The sequence below is a fragment of the Suncus etruscus genome, chromosome 13 (assembly GCF_024139225.1).
Source record: "Suncus etruscus isolate mSunEtr1 chromosome 13, mSunEtr1.pri.cur, whole genome shotgun sequence".
In the NCBI taxonomy this organism is placed as follows: domain Eukaryota; kingdom Metazoa; phylum Chordata; class Mammalia; order Eulipotyphla; family Soricidae; genus Suncus; species Suncus etruscus.
The window spans coordinates 28,606,705-28,620,326 of NC_064860.1; the positions used below are offsets into that span (position 1 = coordinate 28,606,705).

The 13,622-nt window shown below is 45.7% G+C and overlaps 1 protein-coding gene across 1 annotated transcript in view; it reads left to right on the top strand.

The window, feature by feature from the left end:
• Positions 1–7,136: 7,136 nt before the first annotated feature.
• PDIA5 (protein disulfide isomerase family A member 5) overlaps positions 7,137–13,622 on the top strand; it is an 80,629-nt gene continuing 74,143 nt past the window's right edge. The window contains exon 1 of the mRNA XM_049785904.1: positions 7,137–7,248. Within this exon, the coding sequence (XP_049641861.1) occupies positions 7,204–7,248 (45 nt within the window). The 5' untranslated portion in view covers positions 7,137–7,203. The remainder of the gene's footprint in view (positions 7,249–13,622) is intronic.

The following is a 13,622-nucleotide window of genomic DNA, read 5'->3' on the forward strand; positions in this document are numbered from 1 at the left end:
TATCGAGGTCTTTAATCCATTTGGATTTTACCTTTGTACATGATGTTAGCTGGGGGTCTAAGTTTAATTTTTTGCAAGTGGCTATCCAATTGTGCCAACACCACTTGTTGAAGAGGCTTTCCCTGCTCCATTTAGGATTTCCTGCTCCTTTATCAAAAATTAGATGGTTGTATCTCTGGGGAACATTTTCTGAGTATTCAAGCCTATTCCACTGATCTGAGGACCTATCCTTATTCCAATACCATGCTGTTTTGATAACTGTTGCTTTGTAGTACAGTTTAAAGTTGGGAAAAGTAATTCCTCCCATATTCTTTTTCCCAATGATTGCTTTAGCTATTCGAGGGTGTTTATTGTTCCAAATGAATTTCAAAAGTGTCTGATCCACTTCTTTGAAGAATGTCATGGGTATCTTTAGAGGGATGGCATTAAATCTGTATAATGCCTTGGGGAGTATTGACATTTTGATGATGTTAATCCTGCCAATCCATGAGCAGGGTATGCGTTTCCATTTCCGTGTGTCCTCTCTTATTTCTTGGAGCAGAGTTTTATAGTTTTCTTTGTATAGGTCCTTCACATATTTAGTCAAGTTGATTCCAAGATATTTGAGTTTGTGTGGCACTGTTGTGAATGGGGTTGTTTTCTTAATGTCCATTTCATCCTTATTACTATTGGTATATAGAAAGGCCATTGATTTTTGTGTGTTAATTTTGTAGCCTGCCACCTTGCTATATGAGTCTATTGTTTCTAGAAGCTTTTTGATAGAGTCTTTAGGGTTTTCCAAGTAGAGTATCATGTCATCTGCAAACAGTGAGAGCTTGACTTCTTCCTTTCCTATCTGGATTCCCTTGATATCCTTTTCTTGCCTAATCGCTATAGCAAGTACTTCCAGTGCTATGTTGAATAGGAGTGGTGAGAGAGGACAGCCTTGTCTTGTGCCAGAATTTAGAGGGAAGGCTTTCAGTTTTTCTCCATTGAGGATAATATTTGCCACTGGCTTGTGGTAGATGGCCTTCACTATATTGAGAAAGGTTCCCTCCATTCCCATCTTGCTGAGAGTTTTGATCAAGAATGGGTGTTGGACCTTATCAAATGCTTTCTCTGCATCTATTGATATGATCATGTGGTTTTTATTTTTCTTGTTATTGATGTTGTGTATTATGTTGATAGATTTACGGATGTTAAACCAGCCTTGCATTCCTGGGATGAAACCTACTTGATCGTAGTGGATGATCTTCTTAACGAGGCATTGAATCCTATTTGCCAGGATTTTGTTGAGGATCTTTGCATCTGCATTCATCAGTGATATTGGTCTGTAATTTTCTTTTTTGGTAGCGTCTCTGTCTGGTTTAGGTATCAAGGTGATGTTGGCTTCATAAAAGCTATTTGGGAGTGTTTCTGTTTGTTCAATTTCATGAAAGAGTCTTGCCAAGATTGGCAGTAGTTCCTCTTGGAAAGTTTGATAGAATTCATTAGTGAATCCATCTGGACCTGGGCTTTTGTTTTTCGGCAGACATTTGATTACTGTTTTAATTTCATCAATGGTGATGGGGGTGTTTAGATATGCTACATCCTCTTCCTTCAACCGTGGAAGATTATAAGAGTCCAAGAATTTATCCATTTCTTCCAGGTTCTCATTTTTAGTGGCGTAGAGTTTTTCAAAGTAGTTTCTGATTACCCTTTGAATCTCTGTCATATCAGTAGTGATCTCTCCTTTTTCATTCCTGATACGAGTTATCAAGTTTCTCTCTCTCTTTTTCTTTGTTAGGTTTGCCAGTGGTCTATCAATCTTGTTTATTTTTTCAAAGAACCAACTTTTGCTTTCGTTGATCTTTCGGATTGTTTTTTGAGTTTCCACTTCGTTGATTTCTGCTCTCAGCTTTGTTATTTCCTTCTGTCTTCCTATTCTTGGGTCCTTTTGTTGAGCATTTTCTAGTTCTATTAGCTGTGTCATTAAGCTACTCAGGTAAGCTCCTTCTTCCTTCCTGATGTGTGCTTGCAAAGCTATAAATTTTCCTCTCAGTACTGCTTTTGCTGTGTCCCATAAGTTCTGAGAGTTTGTGTCTTTATTGTCATTTGTTTCCAGGAACCTTTTGATTTCCTCCTTGATTTCATCTCGGACCCACTGGTTATTGAGCATGAGGCTGTTTAACTTCCAGGTGTTAAAGTGTTTCTTCTGAGTCCCTTTGGAATTCACAAATAATTTCAGAGCCTTGTGGTCAGCGAAGGTAGTCTGCAAAATTTCTATCCTCTTGATCTTATGGAGGTATGTTTTATGTGTCAGCATTTAGTCTATCCTGGAGAATGTCCCATGTACATTGGAGAAGAATGTGTATCCAGGTTTCTGGGGATGGAGTGTCCTATATATATCCACTAGGCCTCTTTCTTCCATTTCTCTCCTCAGGTCTAGTATATTCTTGTTGGGTTTCAGTCTGGTTGACCTGTCCAGTGTTGACAAAGCCGTGTTAAGGTCCCCCACAATTATTGTGTTGTTGTTGATATTATTTTTCAGATTTGTCAACAGTTGTATTAAATATTTTGCTGGCCCCTCATTCGGTGCATATATGTTTAGGAGAGTGAATTCCTCCTGCTCTACGTACCCCTTGATTAATATAAAATGTCCATCTTTGTCCCTTACAACCTTCCTGAGTATAAAGTTTGCATTATCTGATATTAGTATGGCCACTCCAGCTTTTTTATGGGTGTTGTTTGCTTGGATAATTTTTCTCCAGCCTTTTATTTTGAGTCTATGTTTGTTCTGACTATTCAGGTGCGTTTCTTGTAGGCAGCAGAAGGTTGGATTGAGTTTTTTGATCCATTTAGCCACTCTGTGTCTCTTAACTGGTGCATTTAGTCCGTTGACGTTGAGAGAAAGAATTGTCCTGGGATTTAACGCCATCTTTATTTCAAAATTTGGTGTGTCTTTTGGGTAGTCTTTTCTTAGATTAGGTCTTTCAGTTTTTCTCTTAAGACTGGTTTTGTGTCTGTGAAGTTTCTGAGCTGTTTTTTGTCTGTGAAACCATGTATTCTTCCATCAAACCGGAAAGTGAGTTTTGCTGGGTATAGTATTCTGGGTGAAGCATTCATTTCATTCAGTCTTGTCACAATATCCCACCACTGCTTTCTGGCATTGAGCGTTTCTGGTGACAGGTCTGCTGTAAATCTCAGGGAAGCTTGCTTGAACATGATTTCCCCTTTTGATCTTGCTGTTTTCAGAATTCTGTCTCTATCTGTGGGATTTGTCATTGTGACTAGGATGTGTCTTGGGGTGGTTTTTCTGGGGTCTCTTTTGGTTGGTACTCTTCGGGCATGCAGGATTTGATCACATATATTCTTTAGCTCTGGAAGTTTCTCTTTAATGATGTTCTTGACCATTGATTCTTCCTGGAAATTTTCTTCCTGGGTCTCTGGGACTCCAATGATTCTTAAGTTGTTTCTGTTGATCTTATCATAGACTTCTATTTTCGTCTGTTCCCATTCTTTGACTAATTTTTCCATTGTCTGCTCATTTGCTTTAAGTTTTTTGTCCAATCTCTCCTGCTGTATGGAATTGTTATGTATCTCATCTTCCACAGCACCAAGTCTATTCTCAGCTTCTGATACCCTGTCCCAGAGCTTATCCATTTTGTCATTCACTTCGTTTACTGACTTTTTCAGTCCTGTTATTTGACATGTTATTTCAGTTTGGAGTTTTGTCATTTCTGCCTTCATATTTTCTTGGTTCTTATTAGTGTTCTGTTCAACTCGGTCCAGGGTTTCTTGGAGTCTGTTGAGCACCTTCCATATTGCTAGTCTAAAGTCCTTATCTGAGAGGTTGATTAGTTGTTCAGTCATTATCTGGTCCTCAGAATTGTCATCTTCATTCTCTATGTCTGATGCTGGCCTGCGTTGTTTCCCCATTGTCACACTTGTATTGTGGGTTTTTCTACGTGTTGTGGTGGTATTCATTGTCTATATGATGTAGGCAGCACACTCCTCTGGCTCCTCCCTTTCTGGATGGGCTGACTTGCCTCTAAGGGAGGGGAGTCCTCCGTGGATGAAGCCTCACACTGGGTCAAATCTTAGGCCCGAGCATGCAACAGAGAAGACAGTCCAGAGAGAAATGTTTGCTTCTGTGATATAGCGCCGTTCTTAGTGTGATTTTTCCTTCTTGTTGCAATGGAGTTCTTTCCTTAGAAAGAGTGCACGGCCGCGTAGCGAAGCGGAGCGGCCGTGCTCCTCTGAGCCTCTTTTTGCCCCACTCGCAAGAGTTTCACGCAAGAGGACAGTAGACAGACATAGACAGGTCACACTCACAGTCTTTCACAGTTGAGCCCCACTGGGCCGGTGTACTTTCGCGGATTTTCCCCGCCTGGTGTCACACACAGGGAGCCGGCTTTTGCCCAGATAGCATTGTTATCTCTTCCCGAATGTAGTTTCTTTGGAGTTAGCTTCCCAGGGCTCTGAGGAGAGCTTCCAGAGTTCAGGAAAGACAGAGAAGGGTAGGACAGGGCTCCCTTCCGGTGCTCAGTTCCTCAGAAGAAGCACAGCCCGGTGGAGATTCTGCAGGTAGAGCAGTCAGCACTCTGCCTGGAAACCCCCACCTGCAGCCTTTTCTCACTCACTCACTGGCTCGCTGGGTAGCTCCCGAATGTAGTTTCTTTGGGGTTCACTTCCCAGGGCTCTGAGGAGAGCTTCCAGAGTTCAGGAAAGACAGAGAAGGGTAGGACAGGGCTCCCTTCCGGTGCTCAGTTCCTCAGAAGAAGCACAGCCTGGTGGAGATTCTGCAGGTAGAGCAGTCAGCACTCTGCCTGGAAACCCCCACCTGCAGCCATTTCTCACTCACTCACTCACTGGCTCGCTGGGTAGCTTCTGAATGTAGTTTCTTTGGGGTTCGCTTCCCAGGGCTCTGAGGAGAGCTTCCAGAGTTCAGGAAAGACAGAGAAGGGTAGGACAGGGCTCCCTTCCGGTGCTCAGTTCCTCAGAAGAAGCACAGCCCGGTGGAGATTCTGCAGGTAGAGCAGTCAGCACTCTGCCTGGAAACCCCCACCTGCAGCCATTTCTCACTCACTCACTCACACTTGGTACTTTTTAAGGTTTACTCCTGGTTCTGTGTTATGGCATCATTTAAGGTGGGTCTCAGGGAACCATATGTAAAGATAGAGGTCCAACTACATGCTGATTTTAACTTTGGAAACAAGACACTGATCTAGGATCTTTCATCTATAAACTACCAACTCTAAATCATTGTCCATTTAACTACTGTATAACATGAGCTTCAGAATGCAGTATGTGTTCAATAAACATTCTCAAACAGTGAATGTAGTAGTACAGAATCTTACCCTTTTTGTGACCATGGCCCCCATTCAAAATTATTTCCTTTTCATGCCCCCCCATCCTACCAGCTAGCCCCAAATTCTTCTGCTTATGTGTTCCTCCCTTTAATGTAGTTTTTACCTGCAGTCCTCTTGGAATATTCTGGTGACCCACAGAGTGCCACATAACATTAAATTGTAGCTTTATCTAATTCACTTTAAAATATATAATTCAGGGGCCGGAGAGATAGCATAGCGGCAAGGCGGGTGTGACCCCAAACCCAAGTATACATATAAATATATAATTCAGTGTAATTAGACCATTTATGATGTTACACAACTATTACCTCTCTCTAGTTCCAAAGTATTTTCTTTTTCTTTTTTTGGTTTTTGGGCCACACCCGGCGGTGCTCAGGGGTTATTCCTGGCTGTCTGCTCAGAAATAGCTCCTGGCAGGCATGGGGGACCATATGGGACACCGGGATTCGAACCAACCACCTTAGGTCCTGGATCGGCTGCTTGCAAGGCAAACGCCACTGTGCTATCTCTCCGGGCCCTCCAAAGTATTTTCAACATTTCAAAACAAAACATTTCTTTTTTTTGGGGGGGGGTGTCACACCTGGCAGTGCTCAGGGGTTACTCCTGGCTCTACGCTCAGAAATCGCACCTGGCAGGCTCGGGGGACCATATGGGATGCCGGGTTTTGAACTACTGTCCTTCTGCATGCAAGGCAAATTCCCTACCTCCATGCTATCTCTCCAGCCCCCATAAAACATTTCTTTGAGCAGAAACGTTTCTCCCCATTCTTTTCTCTGCTAAGCCCTATGCCACCACTAACATGATTTCTGCTCCCACTGATTTACCTATTTCTGTATATTTCAATAAATAAAGACATACAATAAATAATTGTTTGTTTTGACTTCTTTCAATAACAGTCATTTTGAGGCCATCTCTACTGTAGACCTTTCAATATTGAACAATTCTTTTCATTATTGTCTATACATACAACTACATATTCCCTAAATCTATCTATGAGCATCTAGTTTATTTTGGCTATTGTGAATAATGCAGCTACTAACGTTGGCATACAGGTATTTATTTGAATACCTGTTTCCAATTCTGTATCAATTCTTCATGGAATTGTGGGTCCTGCGTTTATCATCTATGCTTCAGTTTTTGAGAAAACACCCAACTATTTTCCCAATAGAAGTTTTGCTGAATTAGGGGCCGGAGAGATACCTGGAGGTAGGGCGTTTATCTTGCAAGCAGAAGGACGGTGGTTCGAATCCTGGCATCCCATATGGTCCCCTGAGCCTGCCAGGAGCAATTTCTGAGTGTAGAGCCAGGAGGAACCCCTGAGTGCTGCGGGGTGTAACCCAAAAACCAAAAAAAAATAAAAAAGAAGTTTTGCTGAATTAAAGAAAAAGCAGGGTTGACTTTATATATATTTTTTCTTATGCTCTACTCTAGGAGAGCTGGACTCTGCAGAGCAGAGACTGTCAGCAACTGAGATACTTTGGCTTGCCTCATCCTCAAAATAGGGGAAATAACCTTCAGTGGAAGTGAGGGGGTGCTCTTAAGACTTCACCCAGATTGACTTCCCTTCCTCCCTGGCCTTGCCACTTGCCACTCCTGCACCTGCTTCTGCTGGGGTTGCATCCCTGAAGGCCCCCACTCCCCAGACCCCCACCCCCACCCCAACTCAGACTGAGTGCAAACTACAACTCCCAGAAAGCACCTCTCTCGGGCCGCCTCGCTCCGCCTGGTGCGCATGTTTGGCAGACGTGGCACCGGGAACTCGGAGGCGGGGAGCGGCTGGGAAGTGGCCCAGGCGGTTGCACCCGTTAGAGCGGGCGGGTGGAGGAGCCCGAGCTGAGCGCGGAGCCGGGCGGAGTGGGCAGCGGCGGCGGGGATGGCGAGGGCCGGACCGGCGTGGCTGCTGCTCCTGGGCGTCTGGGTGAGGCTGGGGTGCCGGGGTGCCGGGCTGGAGGGGCCCGCACGTGCTCGCTCCCAGCGTGCGGTGCCGCGCTCCTTGCTCCCGGCCCTGCTCCCGCGTGCCTGGAAATGCCTCCGGGCACTGGGTGGGAGCGTGGCCGTCTGGGGGAACCCTAAGGCTGCAAGACAGATTGCGGGGCGCTCTTATCTTCCCCCTCCGGGGCGCGGTGGCAGGAGCCAGCTCGGGGTGGCTGCTTGCGATCCCTTGCAGGATGCATGCTTTGCTTGCACAACTTTTGCAAGGATTCCCTCCCTGGAAGCGATCGCCGGCTAGTGGGGAGTGGGGGGATCCGGGTGCATTGGCAATGGGTGTGCAAGGGCATTTTCTTGCTCCGTTCTCTGAGCCCTTGCACCTGTTTGAGTGCTTGGGTGGGATGGGGGTGCTTTCACCTGCCTAGCCGGAATTGCACCCCCTTTATCAATTTTTTAGACCCACCTTGTTATCGGTTTCTTATCCTGAACTGTTAGCAAACAGGTCCCCACCTTCGTCTCCATCCCATTCCAAGCTGGGCGCGGTCGCAGTATGGAGCTCTCAAGGCATCAGCCTCCCAGCTCAGCCCCTTGAAGGTTGTGGGCCGCGGCGACTCATTCTCATTGAATGTATCTGACTTGGTCTTCTCATTCATGAAATAGGGGTGGTGAGCACACACACCCCTCCTCCCCCAGCATCCCCTTACAAGGTTGTCTGGAGGGTCGATGAGAACTCCTAAAGTAGGATAATCCTGAATTTTCCAAGCTGCAGCTGGGAGTTTGCCATTTGGAGATCTCCCTAAAATTCCTTTTCCAGTGCATCTTTAGACGAGGTGACTTCCAGCCCCAGAAAAACCTCATCTCCACTCTTAGTTTGGGTGGTTTTGTGGCTGTGTGTCTTACATCTCTCTGCTAAATTCTGATTTTCTTTTTATCATAGATCTATCTTGGCTCTTTTCCCTACTTGAAGTTCTAGGGAACTTCCTTTGCTGGCACCCTCTCTAAGAGATTTGTCCTCCCCACCCCCTTTTTGGGTGTGGCAAGGATGAGGGGACGACACCAGGAGTGGAGTGATGCAGTAGAGGGGTGTGTGGCTAGAGTTTCTTAATTAAATACTCAGGGACCAGAGAGATTAGGCACTTTCCTTGCATGTGACTGACCATCCTCATGTGGTTCCTAGAGCCCTCCAGAAGTGATCCCCGAGTACAGACCAGAAACACCTGAGCACCTCTGGGTGTGGCCCCAACATCATCACCCCCACTCCCAATCAAAAAACAAGCAATAAAACCACCCTCACCTTCCCATACCCTGCTTTTCCAGAATCACATGCAAACCCCTTTATTTATTATCTGGTGTCTTCGAGAAAAGGAAGCATCCCTGACTCCTAGATCTGAGGCCTGTTCTCTGTCTGGAAAGAATTTGGATCTGTCTTAAGGCTAAGAAGGGGCCAACTCACCTGACCTGGCTTTGCTGGATGATGCTCACTTTCTGCACTGGAAACAAATGACTGTGCAGAGGTGCAGAAGGGACAGTTCTAATACTACCAGCTGTTTTTCTTTTTCTTTGTTTTGGAGTCACATTCAGCAGTGCTCAGTGCTATAACTCCTGGCTCTGTGCAGAGGGGTTGCTGGGGGTTTTCTTTTTGTTTGTTTAGTTTTCAGGCTACCCCCAGTATATTCAGGATTTACTTCTGGCTCTGTGCTCAGGATTCACTCCTATTGGTACTGGGGTACTATGTGGTTCTGGGAATCAAGTGTGGGATTCCAGCATGCAAAGTATGCATGCAGAAGTTGGGCTATAGGAGATCCTGCATTCCTCCCTTCTCTTTTCCCTTTCTCTTGCTTAAGTAAAGGACTTAAAACCTGGTTGGAAAGAAGTTTTATTCTGCAAACATTTATTTTATCCAGTACATTGGTGCTGGCTTGGGTTTTGGGTGGAGAGCAAAAAACACACATTGTCCTTGCCCTCCCTTATTGCCTTGGGTTGAGGAGGTAAGGGAAGTTAGTACTGAGAACAAATAATTAGAGCAGTCAATGCCAGTTCCCACAGCCTTGGGGACCTCCTGTTCTGGAGCCACAAGTGGATGATCCCCGATGGGTGGGGGCTAATAGTAACCTCAGGCACAAATGAGATGCCTTGTTTTAAAGAAGGTAGACTTCCATGAGGTAATACAGTGGGTAAGATGCTTGCTGCCTTGCATGCAGCCTACTTGAGTTTGATCCCTGGCACCATATATGGTTCCTGAAGCCCAGTCAAGCAAGAATGATTCCTAGGGCCCGGAGAGATAGCACAGCGGCGTTTGCCTTGCAAGCAGCCGATCCAGGACCAAAGGTGGTTGGTTCGAATCCCGGTGTCCCATATGGTCCCCCATGCCTGCCAGGAGCTATTTCTGAGCAGACAGCCAGGAGTAACCCCTGAGCACCGCCGGGTGTGGCCCAAAAACCAAAAAAAAATAAAATAAATAAAGTGATTCCTAAAGGTCAGAGACAGGAGTAAGCCCTGAGCACTGTCAGTGTGACCCCCAAATATATATGTGTGTGTGTGTGTGTGTGTGTGTGTGTGTGTGTGTGTGTGTGTGTGTGTATATATATGCATATAAACATAAATGTATGTAGATATGAATTCCTGAGTTTTGTTTTTTTTTTCTGAGAAGGAGCCACATAAATTTGGGACCCTTTGTTGCAGAGACCAGGTCAGTTAGCATGTTGGGGTCTACAGGGGGAGTGTGGAGAGCTATAGAATCTGGGGAGTTTTCTCCTTTCTGGAAGTTTTCTCCTTTCTCCAAGCCCTGATTGGTTTAGTGAACCCAAGTCCATGTCTGAGGCCCAGGGTCAGCAGTGAATGTTTCCCAGTGAGGTTCAGATCTTCTCTGTAAATTTAAACTCAGTGTTCATTTGATTTGGGCTCCCCAAGTCCTAAGAGTTGGATTTCTTTGCTCACTCAATATTTCCTGTGCACTGATGTGTGCACAGTGCTGGGCTATGACCCAAGGGAGATAATAGAGCATAAATGGGCCTACAGAGATTTGTGGACAGGGATGTACAGCAACCACATATTTTTTTAACAGTATCAAAAAAAAAAAATGAAATGACTTCAGTGCTCAACAGTGCATGGTCTCCAGTCTTGTTTGTGCTGTAAACAGTGGTGTTGGGAAAGGACATTTATAAGAATGCTCTGTTTGTATTAAACTATTTCATGATGATTATGAAGAATGTCGAGGATGTGGTTGAGTGCTCACTGTGGTAACTAGGAGGAAGGTGGGATATAAAAGAGAAGCCTGGAGAGGCTGAAGATCCTCCTTTTGGTTCTGAAAAATTAGTGCCTTCATGTTAACCGTGGCTGTTCTGAAAGTGGAGTTGTAGAAGAGTGACTTTTGCTTACTTCTTTGCTTATGCTTTTTTGTGAGTTTCAAGTTTTCTGTGTGGAGCATTTTTGATCAGGAGAGCTAATAAAGAAACTCTTTTAGGAAGGTTCCTTGGGGACCTCTCAACCTTCTGGTGGAATACTGGGTGGAGTCATGGGACATGGGGCAAGCACGTTGGTTACAGCATTTCCAAGATAGGTATTTGTGCAGAGACCCTTCATCCCAACCTGACTGTTCATTCCGCTTCCTGCTGTTCACCTCAGTTCCTCCCTGTAGCTGACCCTTCCCTGAGCCTCCCAGGTGGAGTTGCTCATCTTCAAATGGAGAAATGTCAGAGCTGGAAAGGATTCTAGATATCACTTAGCTCCAGCAGGTCCAGCATTAGGAAGGCCTAGGAGTAGAGCTGAGTACTGAAGCAGTTTTCACTGAAAAAAAAAAAAAGTTATTTTTCCCTCCTGAGGCCAAATACCCTTAGATAAAAAAAAAATGGGTGGCCATTTTCCCAACACATTCTCTATATTTGGGGATGAGGATTTACAATGTCTTTTGAATAATAAAATGTACAGTGCCTTGAACTGTACATCCACTTTGGCCAAGTATTTTATTGTTAGGAGTGATTCCCAGGTTACTTGAGCAACTTCCCTTTCAAAGAAAAAATTGATAGTATGTTGTGATTTATTTTATTTTTTTATTATTATTATTATTTTTGGTTTTTGGGTCACACCCGGCAGCGCTCAGGGTTTACTCCTGGCTCTGTGCTCAGAAATCGCTCGGGGGACCATATGGGATGCTGGGATTCAAACCATCTGGGGGTTGGCCGCGTGCAAGGCAAATGCCCTACCGCTGTGCTATCGCTCTGGCCCTCACCAACACTTAAATATTTTGTGATCATGTAAGGTTCAAAAGACTGAGCTCTAACTTATTTGGTTGTCCCAGGGATCACACCCTGCAGCACCTGCAAGTGCTGGGGATGGAAGCCAGAGCCTCAGACTTGCAAGTTTTGCACCCTACCACTGAGGCAAAAGCCCAACCCATGCCCTTTTTTTGAAGATAAAAGTGAAATTTTTGGGAAATAATTCACTCAACGCCACCCAATTCTTTTTTTTGTTTGTTTGTTTGTTTTGTTTTTTTGTTTTTTTGTTTTTTGGGCCACACCCGTTTGATGCTCAGGGGTTACTCCTGGCTATGCACTCAGAAATCACCCCTGGCGTGGGGGGACCATATGGGACGCCGGGGGATCGTGGTCCGTCCTATGCTAGCGCTTGCAAGGCAGACACCTTACCTCTAGCGCCACCTTCCCGGCCCCATCACCCAATTCTTAAGGCTGAACTGGGATTAGAAGCAGACTTTCTGAATTATGGATCTCCCTGCTGCTCCATTTTCAACATACACATGCATACATAAATACAGGTACATACATGCACAGGCATGCGCATGCCCCAGGCTTCTCTACTGCTAGTCACATCTTGGCCTCTGCCTTATGGTGCTTTGTAGCTCAGCACCTGGTGGGTCAGTGGGCGGAGGTGGAGGAAGCAGATGTTTGCCACTGCTGTCTCCTGCAGGGCTTTTAAAGAACACGTATTTAGGTTCCATGCCATTATATATTTAATAGGCTTTTGTGGGTTGGCCTGGGGTCCTAATTGCCCTTTATAATGCTGGTTGGAACCTGGAATGCACTTCTTCCACAGAAATAAACTCATTACAGAGGAAGTTTTCAAACAGGACAGGCACTCAAGTTGGAGAGAGGGGAGGGATGAGAGCCATCTGAGTGCCAGGGACTGCAGGTTTCGGCAGGGACCCAGTGGTGGGGTGCCACTATTCAGAGAAGCGCCCCACTTAGTCGCAGGAGGAAGGCTGTCTCCTAACTCTGAATAAGGTAAGCACCCTGCTCTGGCCACTGTCCCCCTATATCTTGCAAAGCCTTTAATAGGCCTCACGCACAGGTGTCACTAGTCTATGCTGGGTTGCAGGAATGAGGGTGACAGGCAGGAAAGTTTCCCCCACACCCAGCGATGGGCAGTGAGCAGTGATAGGCAGCCCAAGCCTGGACAGAGGATTTGGGTTGGAGCAGGGGATGTTAATAAAGAACAGCAGGGCTTGGGGCAGGAGTGATGGTACAGCAGGTAGGGTGCTTGCTTTGCATGTGACCCACCCAGGTTTGATCTCTAGCATCCCATGTCATCTCCCAAGCACTTCCGGGAGTAATTCCTCACTGCAAAGCCAGAAGTAACTCCTGAGCATTACCAGGTGTGGCCCAACCCCCCAAAATAAGTAAAGAACAGAATTTGGAGCTGAGAGAGAGAGAGAGAGAAAAAGATAGAGAGAGATAGAGAGAGATAACGAACAACAGGTAATGAATTTACTTTGCATATTCCTAGCCCCAGTTGGACCTCTGGTACCCCATATGAGCATTGTCAGGAGTGATCCCTGAGCAAAAAGTGGTGGAAGATACACAGCTTTTAACCATCTGGCCACTGAGGAGCAGATGACCCTTTGCCCTGCCTCAATCATCCTCACTGGGAAATGACTAAGTAACATAGAATCCAGTAAGCTCTTGCTAGGAAGTGTGTTTAACCCTGGAAGCAGTTATTCCGGCAGTGGAGGTAGGATTCAGTTGGGGTCCAGGGCATGCGGTGTAGATTGAGCAGGAGATTGTTATGCTATAGGTCCTCACTCTTGGGGTGACATGGGGTTGGGTGCTTTTTCCTGCCCTCTCAACCTCTCCGTAGAGCCAGAGCCATAGCAAGGTGTAAGGGTGTGGCTGCTGGGTGTGGGGGGAAGTGCCTAAGTGTTTGAGCGCTCTTGCCTTCCTCCTGTAAGTGAATCTTTTCTTTTGGGAAGGGAGGTGCTAACCACTGGGCCCCCACTTGTGGTTTTATCTGTGGGGCCCATGTGCCTGTGGTTTTGTTTGTGGGGCCCATGTGGTGCATCTTGATGGGAGGTTTGGAGGAGCTCAGCTACCATGGGCCCTGAAGTAGTTGTGAAGTGTTATTGTATATTAC